At 43.6% G+C, this 13712-nt stretch overlaps 1 protein-coding gene across 8 annotated transcripts in view; it reads right to left on the minus strand.

Moving 5' to 3' along the window:
- The window catches only part of PTPRU (protein tyrosine phosphatase receptor type U), a 408282-nt gene that overhangs the window by 24917 nt on the left and 369653 nt on the right, over nt 1–13712 (minus strand). For 4 of the 8 annotated variants that reach the window (XM_034413695.3, XM_034413698.3, XM_034413693.3 and 1 more), the window contains 3 exons: nt 13031–13204; nt 9366–9506; nt 2920–3045 (listed from right to left, as the gene is read on the minus strand). In XM_034413695.3, the coding sequence (XP_034269586.2) occupies nt 2920–3045; nt 9366–9506; nt 13031–13204 (441 nt within the window). Of the gene's footprint in view, nt 1–2919; nt 3046–9365; nt 9507–13030; nt 13208–13712 lie in introns of all 8 variants that reach the window. The other 4 variants (XM_034413697.3, XM_034413694.3, XM_034413692.3 and 1 more) reach the window with 1 other exon arrangement.

The raw sequence follows: 13712 nt of genomic DNA on the forward strand, positions 1-13712 counted from the left end.
CTGGATCGGGACTCCTTGTGCACAGTCACTCATGCCTTGGTTACGTCACGCCTGGACTACTGTAACGCTCTCTACATGGGGCTCCCCCTGAGGAGCACCCGGAGGCTCCAGCTGGTGCAGAATGCGGCTGCGCGGGTGATTATGGGAGCGACGTGGCGCTCCCACGTAACACCTCTCCTGCGCGAGCTGCATTGGCTCCCGGTGGTCTTCCGGGTGCGCTTTAAGGTGTTGGTTCTCATCTTTAAAGCGCTCCATGGCTTAGGGCCAGGGTATTTGCGAGACCGCCTGCTGCTACCGATAACCTCCCACCGGCCAATACGCTCTCACAGAGAGGGCCTCCTCGGGGTGCCGTCGGTCAGGCAATGTCGGCTGGCGGCCCCCAGGGGGCGAGCCTTCTCTGTGGGGGCACCCGCCCTGTGGAATGAGCTGCCTCCTGGAATACGATTGATCCCGGACCTCCGGACCTTCCGTAAAGCCCTGAAGACGTTTTTATTTCATCAAGCCGGCCTAGCCTAAATGGTTTTTAATTGGGATTTTAAATTTTATGGATTTGGGGTTTTAAATTTGGGTAGCCAATGATTTAATTCTTTTAATTATCTTAACTTTTGCATTTGTATGTTTTTTAATTTTGGCTGTTCACCGCCCTGAGTCCCTTCTGGGAGAAGGGCGGTATACAAATTAAATTAATAAATAAATAATAAATAAACATAGCAGTCAACTGGCTGCAATCAAAAGGTTTGTCCACTTAGGGAGTAGGATATCTGCCGTTTCACAGTTGCTCCCAGCACCTGTATTGGTCATCCTGAGGCTCGCTCATTCAGGTGGGAAAGGTCCTTTAGGAGCTCTTTGTAAAGATCTATTAATGGCAAGAAAATACTATGCCAACTCCTTCACTCAGCCACACCGTGACCACTCCCTAAAGACAGTGAAATGTTTAGCTGGTCTGCACTGAGTGACAATCAAGTCCTTTTCTTCCCAGGCACTTCTATGTCAGATAGAGTGGAGTGGTGCAGTGGCTTAGAGGTGGAGCTTTTGCCTCACTGGTAGTAAAAAAAATGCTTTAAAAAGGTAAAAAAAAAAGGTTCCGATGACCGCACAGCACAGCTGATTGTCAACGACAAGCACGATCATTAGAACCCTTTTTTTACTTTTTTAAAGCATTTTTTTACTACTGGTTCGGGCAAATAGGTAGTAAAAATGCTTTTAAAAAGGTTCCAACGATCACAGCTGTGCCGCGTGATCTTCGGAACCTTTTTAAAAACTTTTTTAAAGCATTTTTTTACTACCGGTTCTGACGAATAGGTAGTAAAAGGTTCCAATGATCACATGGCACAGCTGTGATCGTCGGAACCTTTTTTTTTTTTTACTTTTTTAAAGCATTTTTTTACTACCTATTCGGCCGAACCGGTAGTAAAAAAATGCTTTTAAAAAGTTTTTTTTTTAAGTTGCCCATGCCCACCCAGTCACATGATCCCCACAAAGCCACGCCTACCAAGCCACAGCCAGAGAACCTGTAGCAACAAATTTTACATTTCATCACTGGGTTAAGGCACCAGGCTAGAAAGCAGGAGATGGTGAGTTCTAGTCCCATCTTTTAGCCATGAAAGCCAGCAGGGTGACCTTGGGCCAATCACTCTCCCTCAGTCCCAACCTACCTCACAAGGTTGTTGTTTTTGTGGGGAAAATAGGAGGAGGAAGGCATGTTAGATATGTTCACCACCTTGAGTTATTCATAAAAATAATAAAGGTATGATATAAATAACTCAAATAATAAAATAAATATAAATTTAATAAATATATAAATAATGCTTTCCTTGTTTTTTCTATCCTTTGCCTCTTCATTGGAGAGGCTGAGTCTCCTCCACGTTCCCAATCTCTCAGTGAGCTCCTGAAAATGGTTGCAAATTGGTCTTGATGAGATTGATGGAGGTGTGTGTTAACCCTTCAGTAACAGCGGCTTGCAATAATTTCCAAGTCCAATTTGAAATCCCTTTTTGATTTTTCTACCCTGAACAGCAGTTTGGTTTCATATAGAAACTTGGCTACCTCACCTCTCAACCGTACCTTCAATTCTTGCATAAAGAAAATTGCCTACTTCTTCCAATATTACCAGATTACACTGATCATCCAATTTTATTTTGCAGTCAAATTTGGGGTGTTTCCTTACTGTCTCATTACAGAATTACAAGTGAAGAAGCCTTAAACTATCAGTCAAGAAACCGAGAAACTACTACAACTTTACAGTTATTGCTGGTGGAAAAGGAAAAAGATTTGCCCCAAATGATCACAATGCAAACCCCTTTCCCTTTTCCATTTCTTTCAGATCAAGTTTTTCAGAAAGGAAGGAAGGAAGGAAGAAAGAAAGAAAGAAAGGAGGGAGGGAGGGAGGGAGGAAGGAAGGAAAGGAAGAAAGAAAGGAGGGAGGGAGATATGGAGGAAGGAAGGGAGGGAGGGAGGGAAGGAGGAAGGAAGGAAGGAAGGAAGGAAGGAAGGAAAGGAAGAAAGAAAGGAGGGAGGGAGGGAGGGAGATAGGGAGGGAGGGAGGGAGGGAAGGAGGAAGGAAGGAAGGAAGGAAGGAAGGAAGGAAAGGAAGAAAGAAAGAAAGAAAGAAAGAAAGAAAGAAAGAAAGAAAGAAAGGAGGGAGGGAGGGAGGGAAGGAGGAAGGAAGGAAGGAAGGGAAGAAAGAAAGGAGGGAGGGAGGGAGGGAGGGAAGGAGGAAGGAAGGAAGGAAAGGAAGAAAGAAAGAAAGAAAGAAAGGAGGGAGGGAGATATGGAGGAAGGAAGGGAGGGAGGGAGGGAGGGAGGGAGGAAGGAAGGAAGGAAGGAAGGAAGGAAGGAAGGAAGGAAGGAAGGAAGGAAGGAAGGAAGGAGGCATTATTTAATTAAAAAAAATAGTGCAGATGTTTAAAGCAAACCTACCCGTGTTATGTTCTGCACCCGGAAAAGACGGGCTACAACATCTTCATCACTTGACCGAGATATATATTCCACCTGCATCGGTCCATATTGCTGAAGGCCTGGTTCTGGCCAATATTGTAAACAAGGCTAAAAAGAGAGGAACCAACAGTGGCATGAATAACCTGACACTGTAGAGATAGATTTACTTACCCAATAAGCCATAAAGTGGTGCATTTGGTTTGGAGTTAATATATTGTGCAAACTCAACCAGGGAGAGCATTTTCATATGTGAATTCAGAATTTTAAGGTTGAAGAAAAAAGTTGATGCATGGCTTCAGTGGATTAAACTTTACCGTTCTCCCTTCCCTTTCACCATTCAATGTTTCTTCTTTTCCCTTCCCCTAAACCTCCAAAGTTTGCCTCCACTTTTATGCACATTGGTTATTTTACTTTGTGATTCTTTGTCATTCTCCTAACAAAGAATAATCCCTGTGCTGTGGAATCGAGCAACACTTACAGTATTTTGCTTTTATGTGCAATTGTAAAACCCATCACTCCTTCCTGCACGCACCCACTTCTAGTCCCTCTTTCTCTAAATGAATAAATCTCATCTGGCTTTTTTTTCCCCCTCTTTTCTCTCACAGGGAAGCAATTCAATGTTATCAACATCCCCTTCAATCAAGGTTTGTTTTCAGCCAATTCCACCTAGGATACATCAGGACAAGGTTTAATATTGCTCGGCATTAAAGTGGCAGGGAATGATGACTGATAGGAAGGACTCTTGATAGTCATTCATCTGGCACAGCCAAACTGATGCATTGTCTACTTGAGGCATTATGAATGAGATTGTTTTCAGACCAGGTTCAGCTGTAAATCTTATCCCTGTAAACATATAACCCCTTTTTTCAGGAATAGGCATGAACCAACAAATTGGACCATTGCATTAGTCCAGAAGTCACAGCTGTGTTCTGACCTGGCGTTCCCAAACCACGAAGCAGACTCCCTATCCCGACAAAAAATCCCTTTTTATTAAGTTATTGTGAATTCCTCTCATTCACATTCAGCAAAGTCTTTCAAGGGTGAATTTACAGTCACAGACTTTATCTGGCTTGGGGAGCTGCCAGGCCGATATCTTCAAAAGTTGGCAAGGAGTCTTGGAGAGTCACGAACCAATTAAGTGAACTAATTGTCTCCTGCAAACACCCCTCCCCTTTCGCTCCTCTTTTATTCCATATGGGAAGGGCCATTCATCGTCTACCTGTGGCCTTACTCCCAAGTCGACCCTTGTTCTTTAGCTGTTTCCTTCGTCTGGCAACTCTGCGCATGCGCACACTGGGAACAGGCTCCAGCTGTTCGTCTGCCTCACTGATGTCTTCCTCCAAAGGCAGCTGATAACTGTCATGCAGCCCTGGCTCTCTCTCTGCCTCCGAGGCAGAGTGTCAGAGCCTTCCCCAGACTCCTGGACTGGCCCATGTTCCTCCCCAACCTCCTCACTGTCCGAATCTGCTACCAGCTCCGCTGGCTGCTGGTGAGCCACAACAAGCCATAATAAAGATCCTTGTTCCCAGGTTCTAATTCAAGGATTTTCCCTCCTGTTCTTTTGAGCCAATGGATGTTTGCCTCTTTTCCTGATCACTCTGGAGAGGCGTCTGATCTCCATGGACGGAATGGTTCTCTCTCCAGCATGAAAGCTGCTATTCCTGCCTCACCAACTTCATTCCCTACGGCAGCTACCAGGATGGAAATATCAACACAAAAACCACGGTGGTTTGTCACTGCACTTTAACGCAACATTTAGCCTTTTCAGGCCATCTAACAATTCAGGTTACATTGGATAGCAAGTGTATTTAAAGAGTACAGGTAGTCCTCGATTTACAACAGTTCGTTTAGTGACCGTTCAAAGTTGCAACAGCACTGGGGAAAAAATGATTTTTCACACTTACAACCATTGCAGCATCCCCACGGTCACATGATCAAGATTCAGACCCTTGGCAGCTGACTTGTATTTATGACGGTGACAATGGTCCAAGGTCATGTGATCCCCTTTTGTGACCTTCTGACAAGCAAACTCAGTGAGAAACCAGACTCACTTAACAATTGCGTTAGTAACTTGACAACTGCGCTGATTCACTTAACAACTGTGGCAAGGAAGGTCGTAAAATGGGGCGAAATTCACTTAACCAATATCTCACGTAGCAACAGAAATAGTCAAGGACTACCTGTCATTAATTATTAATCAAAACTATCATTTTTTTGCAATCGCAATGCTGTCCAAACTCAGAGCCATCATTTGGGTATTGCAACTTCCTCCTGCAAGACATGATTCAAATGAGGGATATGTCCTCCAAACTGCCTTCCCAAAGTCGTCTGCAGATTTACTGACTGGAGTAAATGTTTAAAATGAGCCTGAAACAGCACTAGGCACACATCCCTAAAGAAGCAGGTATCTATAGTGATGAGCAGAATAAGATAAGAGAGAAACGTTTGTTTTCATGGTGTGGAGACAATAACTTCGTCCTTAACACAAATAAGACCAAGGAGCTTATAGTGGACTATAGAAGGAATAGATCAGACCCTTGCTTATCAATGGAGACCGAGTGGAGCAAATAGCCAGTTTTAAGTTTCTGGGTGTTATCATAAAAGAGGACCTGACCTGGGACGCTCACATTGCAGCATTGGTCAAAAGGGCCCAGCAGAAATTATACTACCTGAGACTTCTCAGGAAACAACTGAATGAAAAACTGCTGGTGGCCTTCTACCGTTGCACCATAGAGAGTATTTTAACTTACTGCACCTGTGTATGGCTTGCCAATTGCACAGTGGCAGATAGGACAGCGCTCCAGAGGGTCAATGTCATTGCCCAGAGGATGATTGGTTGCCCTCTCCCCTCTTCGGAAGAGCTTTATAACTCCCGCTGCCTTAAGGAAGTTCAAAACATTCTTAAAGATTCATCGCATCCTGGGCACCCTTTTTTTTTGAACTATTACCATCTGGGAGACGGTACAGGACAATAAACACAAGGACAAATAGGCTGAAAAACAGCTTCTATCCCAGGGCAATAACCATATTGAATTCTACGGTATAGTGCAATATTGGGTTTTCAATTTCAATTATATACAGTAGAATGTAAAGGATGTATATTTGTGTTTTTATTTTTATAGTTATAATGTACATTGAAGACAGCATTTAATTTCGTTGTACCATGTGCAATGACAATAAACTAAACTAAACTAAACTAAACTAAACTAAACTAAACTAAACTAAACTAAACTAAACTAAAGTAAAACAGAGTTATATTGAACCCATAGTGGGAAGCATAGGGTGGATCTGAAGCATGTTGCACAACATCCACATAGTTCATCTGTTTTAATTAGCCCATTTTCTGGATCTGAACCATAAACTCATCCAAAAGGCTGAACTCGCTGAATGTGTTAAGCTGCAAAAATGCATGCGGAAGTTAAAAATAACCAAACTTAGCATGCTGGACAGACACAGGAGGAAAGTTTTCAACTGACTTGGTGTTAAATGTGCTACACAACTCTGATTGCGAAGACCAGAGAAGAACCAGAGCTTCTTCTGTAAGATGAAAATAGTTCTGCCTCTCTTCTCTTTTCCAGTTAAGCTCCCCCAATTCTTAGATCGCCCTGTTGCAACAGAGTTCACTGCTTGGATTTCCCTCTGTGTCAATTGCTTCCAGAGTTAATTTCACTCCTGAATAAACTCCCTTTGGCCCTGCAGTATTACTAGACCTCCTGATATGGTAGCACTGAGAATAATGTTTATTTTCCTCTTCTGTTTATTAAGCACGCCGTGGTCCCCTTTTAACTCAGCCAGCAAGACTGACAAAAGAATGCTCATCTTGACTCAAAGGGGGGTCCTTTAATTCATTCGTCTCCTTGATTCAGTATCAGTAGTACAACAATAAGTTGGGTCATTGGCCCTGGAAGTGTCTGATCTTGACTCATAAAATCATCCATTTAATGAAGGTGTCCATTAAGAGTCTACAGTATTAATGTTGTGTTTTTCAAAAAAAAAATCAAGCAAATTAACATTATGGACTTGTAATGGGTTCTTAAAACCGCCATGAACCCAACAAGAGTGCTTTGAAGGTTTAGGGAGGGAGACTCAAACTTCCCAAATGCTCCACAGTTTGACGATCTAAATACGTAAACCATACATTCCCAAAATTAAATCCATAGGATGTTTATGCCTGCTTTTGCCTGGAGCCCTTAAGCATCAACTTCGAGAATTCCTCAGAAGGCACAGGCATGAGTTGATGTTCAAGGGCTCTGTTTTGACCTGGGCTTCCTTAGAAATTAAACAGCACAAACTTAGTCCCGGCAAACCTCTTTAATTCCTACAGCTGTAAATTACTTTCATTTACAGTCTTTCAGAGGAAGGTTATCAACAGCCACCTATCTCACGTGGAATGCTGCCAAAGAGCTAATTTCCAGATGCAGGGCAAGGCCAAACTTGGCACAGAGTCACAAACAGAATTTTCAAATCTTGAATCGGCCAGATGAACTAATTGTTTCCTGCAAAAGCTCACATCCCGTTCGTTTCTCTTTTATGTCTTATGGGAAGAGCCAATCATCTCCAAGCCTTACTCCCAAGTTGACCCTGTTTCCTTAATTGTTCCTGTCTCCTGGCAGCTCTGCGCATGAGCACACTGGGAACAGGCTCATGCTGTTCTTCTCCTCGCTGATGTCAGATTCCGGAGGCAGTAAAGCACTATCAGATGGCCTTGGCCCCCTCTCTGCCTCCCACTCAGAGCCATCGTCCGAGCCTTCCCCAGACTCCAGGACTGGCCCACGTTCCTCCCCAACCTACTCACTGTCCAAATCTGCTGCCAGCTCTGCTGGCCACTGGCGGGCCACAACAGGCTCCAGCATTGCAAAGGCAAGCATAAACACTCTATGGATTTAGATTTGGGGGAATCTATAGATTATTCACCTACATACTGGAAGACACCAGGTTGGAGAAAGTTGTATGATGCCACCAAATGTCACTTAAAATCATGCACGCGTTTCTGGCAGCAGTCCTTTCACCCATTGATTGCATGGTCTCCCAGAATGGTCTTCTCTGGTCATTTAGTTGCCGGCTTCCAGCTCAGTCCGCTGTGCAAACCCAATCATCTGTGATTTATTCAGCAAACCATAATGATCAGAGAAGCAGGTCACCGAGGCCTCTTCAGCTGACTTACAATGGCCAAATACCCTTCAGCTGTGCACCTACAAAACTATCTCAACGGTAGCCAATGGCTGACTGTGCTTTGCCCACTTCCCTCTTTTCTTTTAAAACAATAAATCTAGAGTGACTGGCTGTGACTGTTCTTTGCCACTGAATGCACAACTTCCATTGGCTGGAGGGCAGCAGCAGCATCTGCTCAGCATGTGGATGGCCGTATTCCAAAAATTGCTCAAGCCAGACTCCATTCTTAGCTATTTAAGGAGTAAAGAAAAAAATAGTCTTAAGCCTATGCTGCTTGAAGTCTTCTGCCTATAAAAGACCCAAAATCTAAACAAATGGGGGGGGAGCAAAAATGGCAACCAATTTTTAAAATTACTTTGAGGGGTTCTTGGGTGATGACAGATGGCAAGTTTTGTACCCCAAACCAGCAAGGAAAGGTAAACTGATATAAGGTTGGCTGGAGAATCCAGGACTTATTACTGTAACATGTTTAAGTTGGAGAACACTCTTATTTGCTATTCCAATCCTACTTATCATTTGATTATTTCAGCCCATCTTTTTTTATTTTTGCTCAGGGCAAAGAACTCAGAGTACCTGCTCAGTCGGCATATTTATTATTTAGATTTCTGCCTTTTCTCCAGGAACGCAAAGTAGTGCATGTAAGTTTCTTCTCAGTACTTTTCCCACAGGAATAACTCTTGTGGGTTAGATTTATTCATTTATTTATTTAGCGTATGGCGATGTTACATTAGCCACAGGAGACAACAAAGCTAATGCAGAGTAGTTGTTTGGCTGCCTAAGACTATTAGCCCTGCTTGGTTTATGCTTATGCGCTTACCAAGGTTTGCCACAGGGGGCGTGCTAGTTCCGCACCAGAAAGAAAGATGAGCAGCTATCCTGCAGCATCATCTGGGATCCTCTCCCTCCATCTAAGCCGCCTCGCAAAACAGGCATTGCAAGTAAGAAGGTCCAGGACCAGCAGGATTCTAACTGTCCACACGAAGCACTGGTATGTCTTCCCACCGAAGTGATACTTATTTATCTATTCACATATAACATGCTTTCGAACTGCTAGAAGGGCAGAAGCTGAGGCAAGTGTGGGATAGGTTGAACTAAGAGTAAGTGATCCCAATTTACCAGCAGCGAGGTTTTACCCCTGAAGGGGGACCTTGAATACGGGTCCCCCTGTTCCTGGGGCAACGCTTTATAGATCGGGAACGAAACTACTACTAGTGCAATAGAGATAGTCATATGACAAGTGGATCTCTCTCACTTACCCAGGCAGAATTGGACTGGTTGAGCTGGTTTAGCATAATGATGGAGGTGCAGCCATAGTCATATACCAACCTCCAGAAATCTGTTGTGGTGTTTTGTAAGGGGTGCAAGGTTACAATGAAAGCAGCACTCTTGGTGTAGCTCTAGAGGAGAACAAAAGAGATTGATAAAAGCAGGTAGGAAACAAAAATGGAAACAATTCATCAGTGGGTGTTGCGGTGTTTCTCAACCTCTGCTTCTTTAGGATGGGTGGACTTCAAATCTCAGAATTCTGGGTGATGTAAATTTTTACACATACTAGCAATATATCTCAATTCCTTAATACTAATCATCTCAATCCTTTAATACCATATTCAAAGGGAAGGAGAAGCACATTATCTGCTCTTGGTTCTCTCTTTTTAAAAAATTTTAGGCTGGCATTAAGATGAACCTTACCTAATCTGACAAGGCCATTCTTATATGAAGTCTGCTCACCAATCACAATTACAACGTAGTTGGTTAAAAGCACTGAACAAAAGGAGCTTTAGATGACAAAGGAGGGAGCAAATGTTTAGATCGGGATTTCTAACCTTGGCAACTTTAAAACCTGAGTGTCAGCACTCCAAACTGCATTCACTCCAGTGCTGACATAAGAAGGAGAAGGTGGGGGCATCTGGCAAGAGGACGCTTGACTTTTCACCTACTTATTTTCCCTGGAGATACTATCCCCTAGGAGATGGGTTGGGAGGGGGGAAATTCCTTTGAGCTGAAGTAGTAGATAACAGCAGAGTGACTTGGAAGATGGCCAATGAGAAGCAGAGCAGTGGGGAAAGGAAAGGGAGGGTTTGGACCAGGAAGTCAGTGTTGGCTGCAACTGAGTCAGAGTTTTCGATTGTTGTGCCTAATAAATGAAAGATTTCGATCAAGGACTATTTGTTTGAAATGCAGTTTATTTGAGACGACACCGAATCCTGACACTGAGGACTACAACTCCCAGAATTCCTCAGCCAGTTGAAATCTACACATCTTAAAGTTGCCAGAGTTGAAAAACCCTGGCGTAGTGTATCTTTATCTCAGAATAAAAATTGAGATGTACATCTCAAGGGTTATCCAACCTTAACAACCTGTGACTTCGACTCCAAGAATTCCCCAACCAGTCATGAAGATGGCCACAGGGGAGGAAGTAGGCTATTTCCCAGACCTTCTGGGAAATATCCACACTACTGTATATTTTGGAAAATGAATATTTCTGTGGGTTGGCAAGTACAGTCCTAAAACTGGGCTTGCCCTAATAAAGTAGTTAATCCGGGAAAACCATTAAAACTGATTTGATCAAATCAAAATTAAACACAGCTTAGATGACTTCTTCACACATTTAATAATAATCGTTTACTTTAGTGGCATTAAAAATAGTGTCTCGTAAACAGCTTGTAAAGATAATCAAGCCACTTCTTCCTAGATCCGGACTCATAATTAAGGCTCCATTAAAGTACCCACGAATGGAATAGTTGCCCTCTGCTCAAATGCTTTTTGAAAATACTCTTTTTAAAGGAACAAGGCTAGAAGAAATCAGGTTCTAAGGTAGACTCCGAAGGGCGGCCTTCCTTCACTGAGTCAGCCCAAATCAAATCCCGATCAAAATCATTTCATGCTGTGATGGTGAAAGAAAAGACCTAGGGGGGGAAAAAACATACAGATGAAACTTTTCACCCTTGACAATTCATTTTCCTTTGGAGCGTTGCATGGTGGCAGGCTTTCAAAGTGATTGTTCCCCTTCTTCCTAGCAAGCTGCCATTTCCTTGGTTAATTGAAAGAGGTGATTGATTATTTTAGGCAATGTAGCTTTCTTTGGCCCTACTCTTAGCTGGAAGCTAGCGTACCGTTTGTTTGCATGACACACTGGCATGAAATAATGCAACTCAATCATATTGTCTAGACAAAAGAATGCCATCGAAATGAGCGCAATCTACCGGAGTTTCGGTGGAGGCGATGATGTCATCAGAACTTTCGAACTCAAGAGGAAGCCAAAAGAAAGCATAGAAATGGCTTTCTAAATGCTAGGCAGCATCACTGACACGTGTTCTGACCAAGGCTTCCTGAGTCAATAACAATCACATGCTTAGTCCCAAAAACCCTCTTTTTATTTCAACGGCTGTGAATTATGTTCGTTCACAATGAGTCCCAAGCAGTTTGTGAATAGTCCAACAGAGGTCTGCCATGGTCTTTCGAGATAAGGCTGATAAGTACCTACCTTTATCTCCCTTGAAACGCTGCCAGAGACCTAATTGCCAATTAGCTTTGCAAGGCCAAACGGAGCACAAAGTCAAAACGGAGCTTCAGAGTTTAAACCGACCAGAACAAACAAAGTTGCTTCCTGCAAAGGTTCATGTCGCTTTGCTCCACCTTTATGTCTTATGGGAGGGGCCAATCATCTCCAAGCCTTACTCCCGAGTCGCCCCTTTTGTCTTAACTGTTCTTGCCTTCTGGCAGCTCTGTGCATGCGCACACTGGGAACAGGCTCCCCCTGCTTCTCTGCCTTACTGCTGTCAGACTCTGGAGGCTCCGGAGTCAGCACATAACTGCCAGATGGCCCTGGCCCCATCTCTGCCTCCGAAGCAGAGCCCTCGTCCGAGCCTTCCCCAGATTCCAGGACATTCCTCCCCAGCCTCTTCACTGTCTGACTCTGCTGCCAGCTCCGCAGGCTGCCGGCGGGCCACAACAACACGTGACTGTATGAGACAATGTTCTGAATTAATATAAAGCTGCTTCCAATGTTCCTCTACGTGCCACATTGTAAGTGCCAGCAGCTCCAACATCAGCAGATGCTGGAACTCTAATGCAGCAATATCTAGAGCAGTGGTGTCCAACCTTGGCAACTTTAAGACTTGTGGACTTCAACTCCCAGAATTCTTCAGCCAGCATGGGTGGCTGGGGTATTCTGGGAGTTGAGTTCCACAAGTCTTAAAGTTGCCCTAGATTGGACACCCCTGACCTACAGCACTGTTTCTCAAGCTTGGAAATTGTAAGATGTGTGGAGCTGTGAGTGTGTGTGTGTTGAGATGTGTGAGGCTAAAAGAGACACAGTTTGTCCGATATATTAAATTAAAGCAAGGGCTGGCTTCAATTGTACAGCATCACAGCTCAGAGACATACAGAACTAATCAGGAAACCAACTTTAAGTTAATGGTTGGGTCTAAGTGCTAAATATGAAATCATCATACGCCCATATAGAAGACACAACAACTATTAATTTGATAGGAGACAATCAAATTCTATCAACTAGTGAGGTTCAGAGAGGTACTGATCAATAGTCAATTTTCATTTCAATTATAAAAAAAACCCCAAATTATCTAGCTAGGTGGCAGCACTTAATCAACTGTAGCTAAACTGAGAAAATGTGAGCTTGAGGAGATGAGCCTAAATTGGCTTAGAAGGGCAACTAGATTGCACTTGACTCTTTTCTCCTGATAGAAGTTTTATAGTGATTTTCTAAAACCTTATTTAAAGCTTTGAGCTTTTTATACATTTGTTCCTCAAGCTTTGTCTCCCAAACCTTTTCTAAATTCTTGGGATTTTGTTTTCCTAGCATCCAATTTTTGGAACCTAACTTTACCTAGCTTAAAGTTAGTGTCGGAAATGTAGGTGGGATTGTTGGCCAATGATTTTCCCACCCAAGAGATGAACTCACATCAGTTAAGGCCGCGTTGATGTAGTTGTTGCTGTCTCCATCCATGGAGATCAAAAAAGGGAGGCACCGGTCTGGAGGCAGCACATCCATACTCCGATTTTTTTCACGATTGCGTGGTAGAAGGGCAATGCTGCACTCCTCCACATCCAGGTGGGGTGTTACAGAATTCAGAGTCTGCTGAACACGAAGAAACCACATTAGGCAGCATTTTACAATCTTGTTGGCAGATGAAATTTCGCACTACAGCTATCCATTTAAGACTAAGATTAAAGTGCTGCCGAGAAACTGGGAGACTGTGAGTTCTAATACCACTTTAGGCATAAAACCCGGGTGAGTGGCTTTGGGCCAATCATCAGGAGAGTGTAAGCTCTAGTCCTGCCTTAGGCATGAAAGCCGGTTGGATGACTTTAGGCCAATCACTAGGAGTCTGTGAGTTCTAGTCCCGCCTTAGGAAGCCATCTGGATGACTTTGAGCCAATCAGCAGGAGTCTGTAAGTTCTAGTCCTGCCTTAGGCATGAAAGCCAGTTGGATGACTTTGGGCCAATCACTAGGAGACTGTGAGTTCTAGTTCCACCTTAGGCATGAAAGCCGGTTGGATGACTTTGGGCCAATCACTAGGAGACTGTGAGTTCTAGTCTTGACTTAGGCATGAAAGCCAGCTGGGGACTTGGCTAGTCACTC

Source organism: Pantherophis guttatus, chromosome 10 (assembly GCF_059756535.1).
Source record: "Pantherophis guttatus breed Tessera chromosome 10, ASM5975653v1, whole genome shotgun sequence".
NCBI lineage: Eukaryota > Metazoa > Chordata > Lepidosauria > Squamata > Colubridae > Pantherophis > Pantherophis guttatus.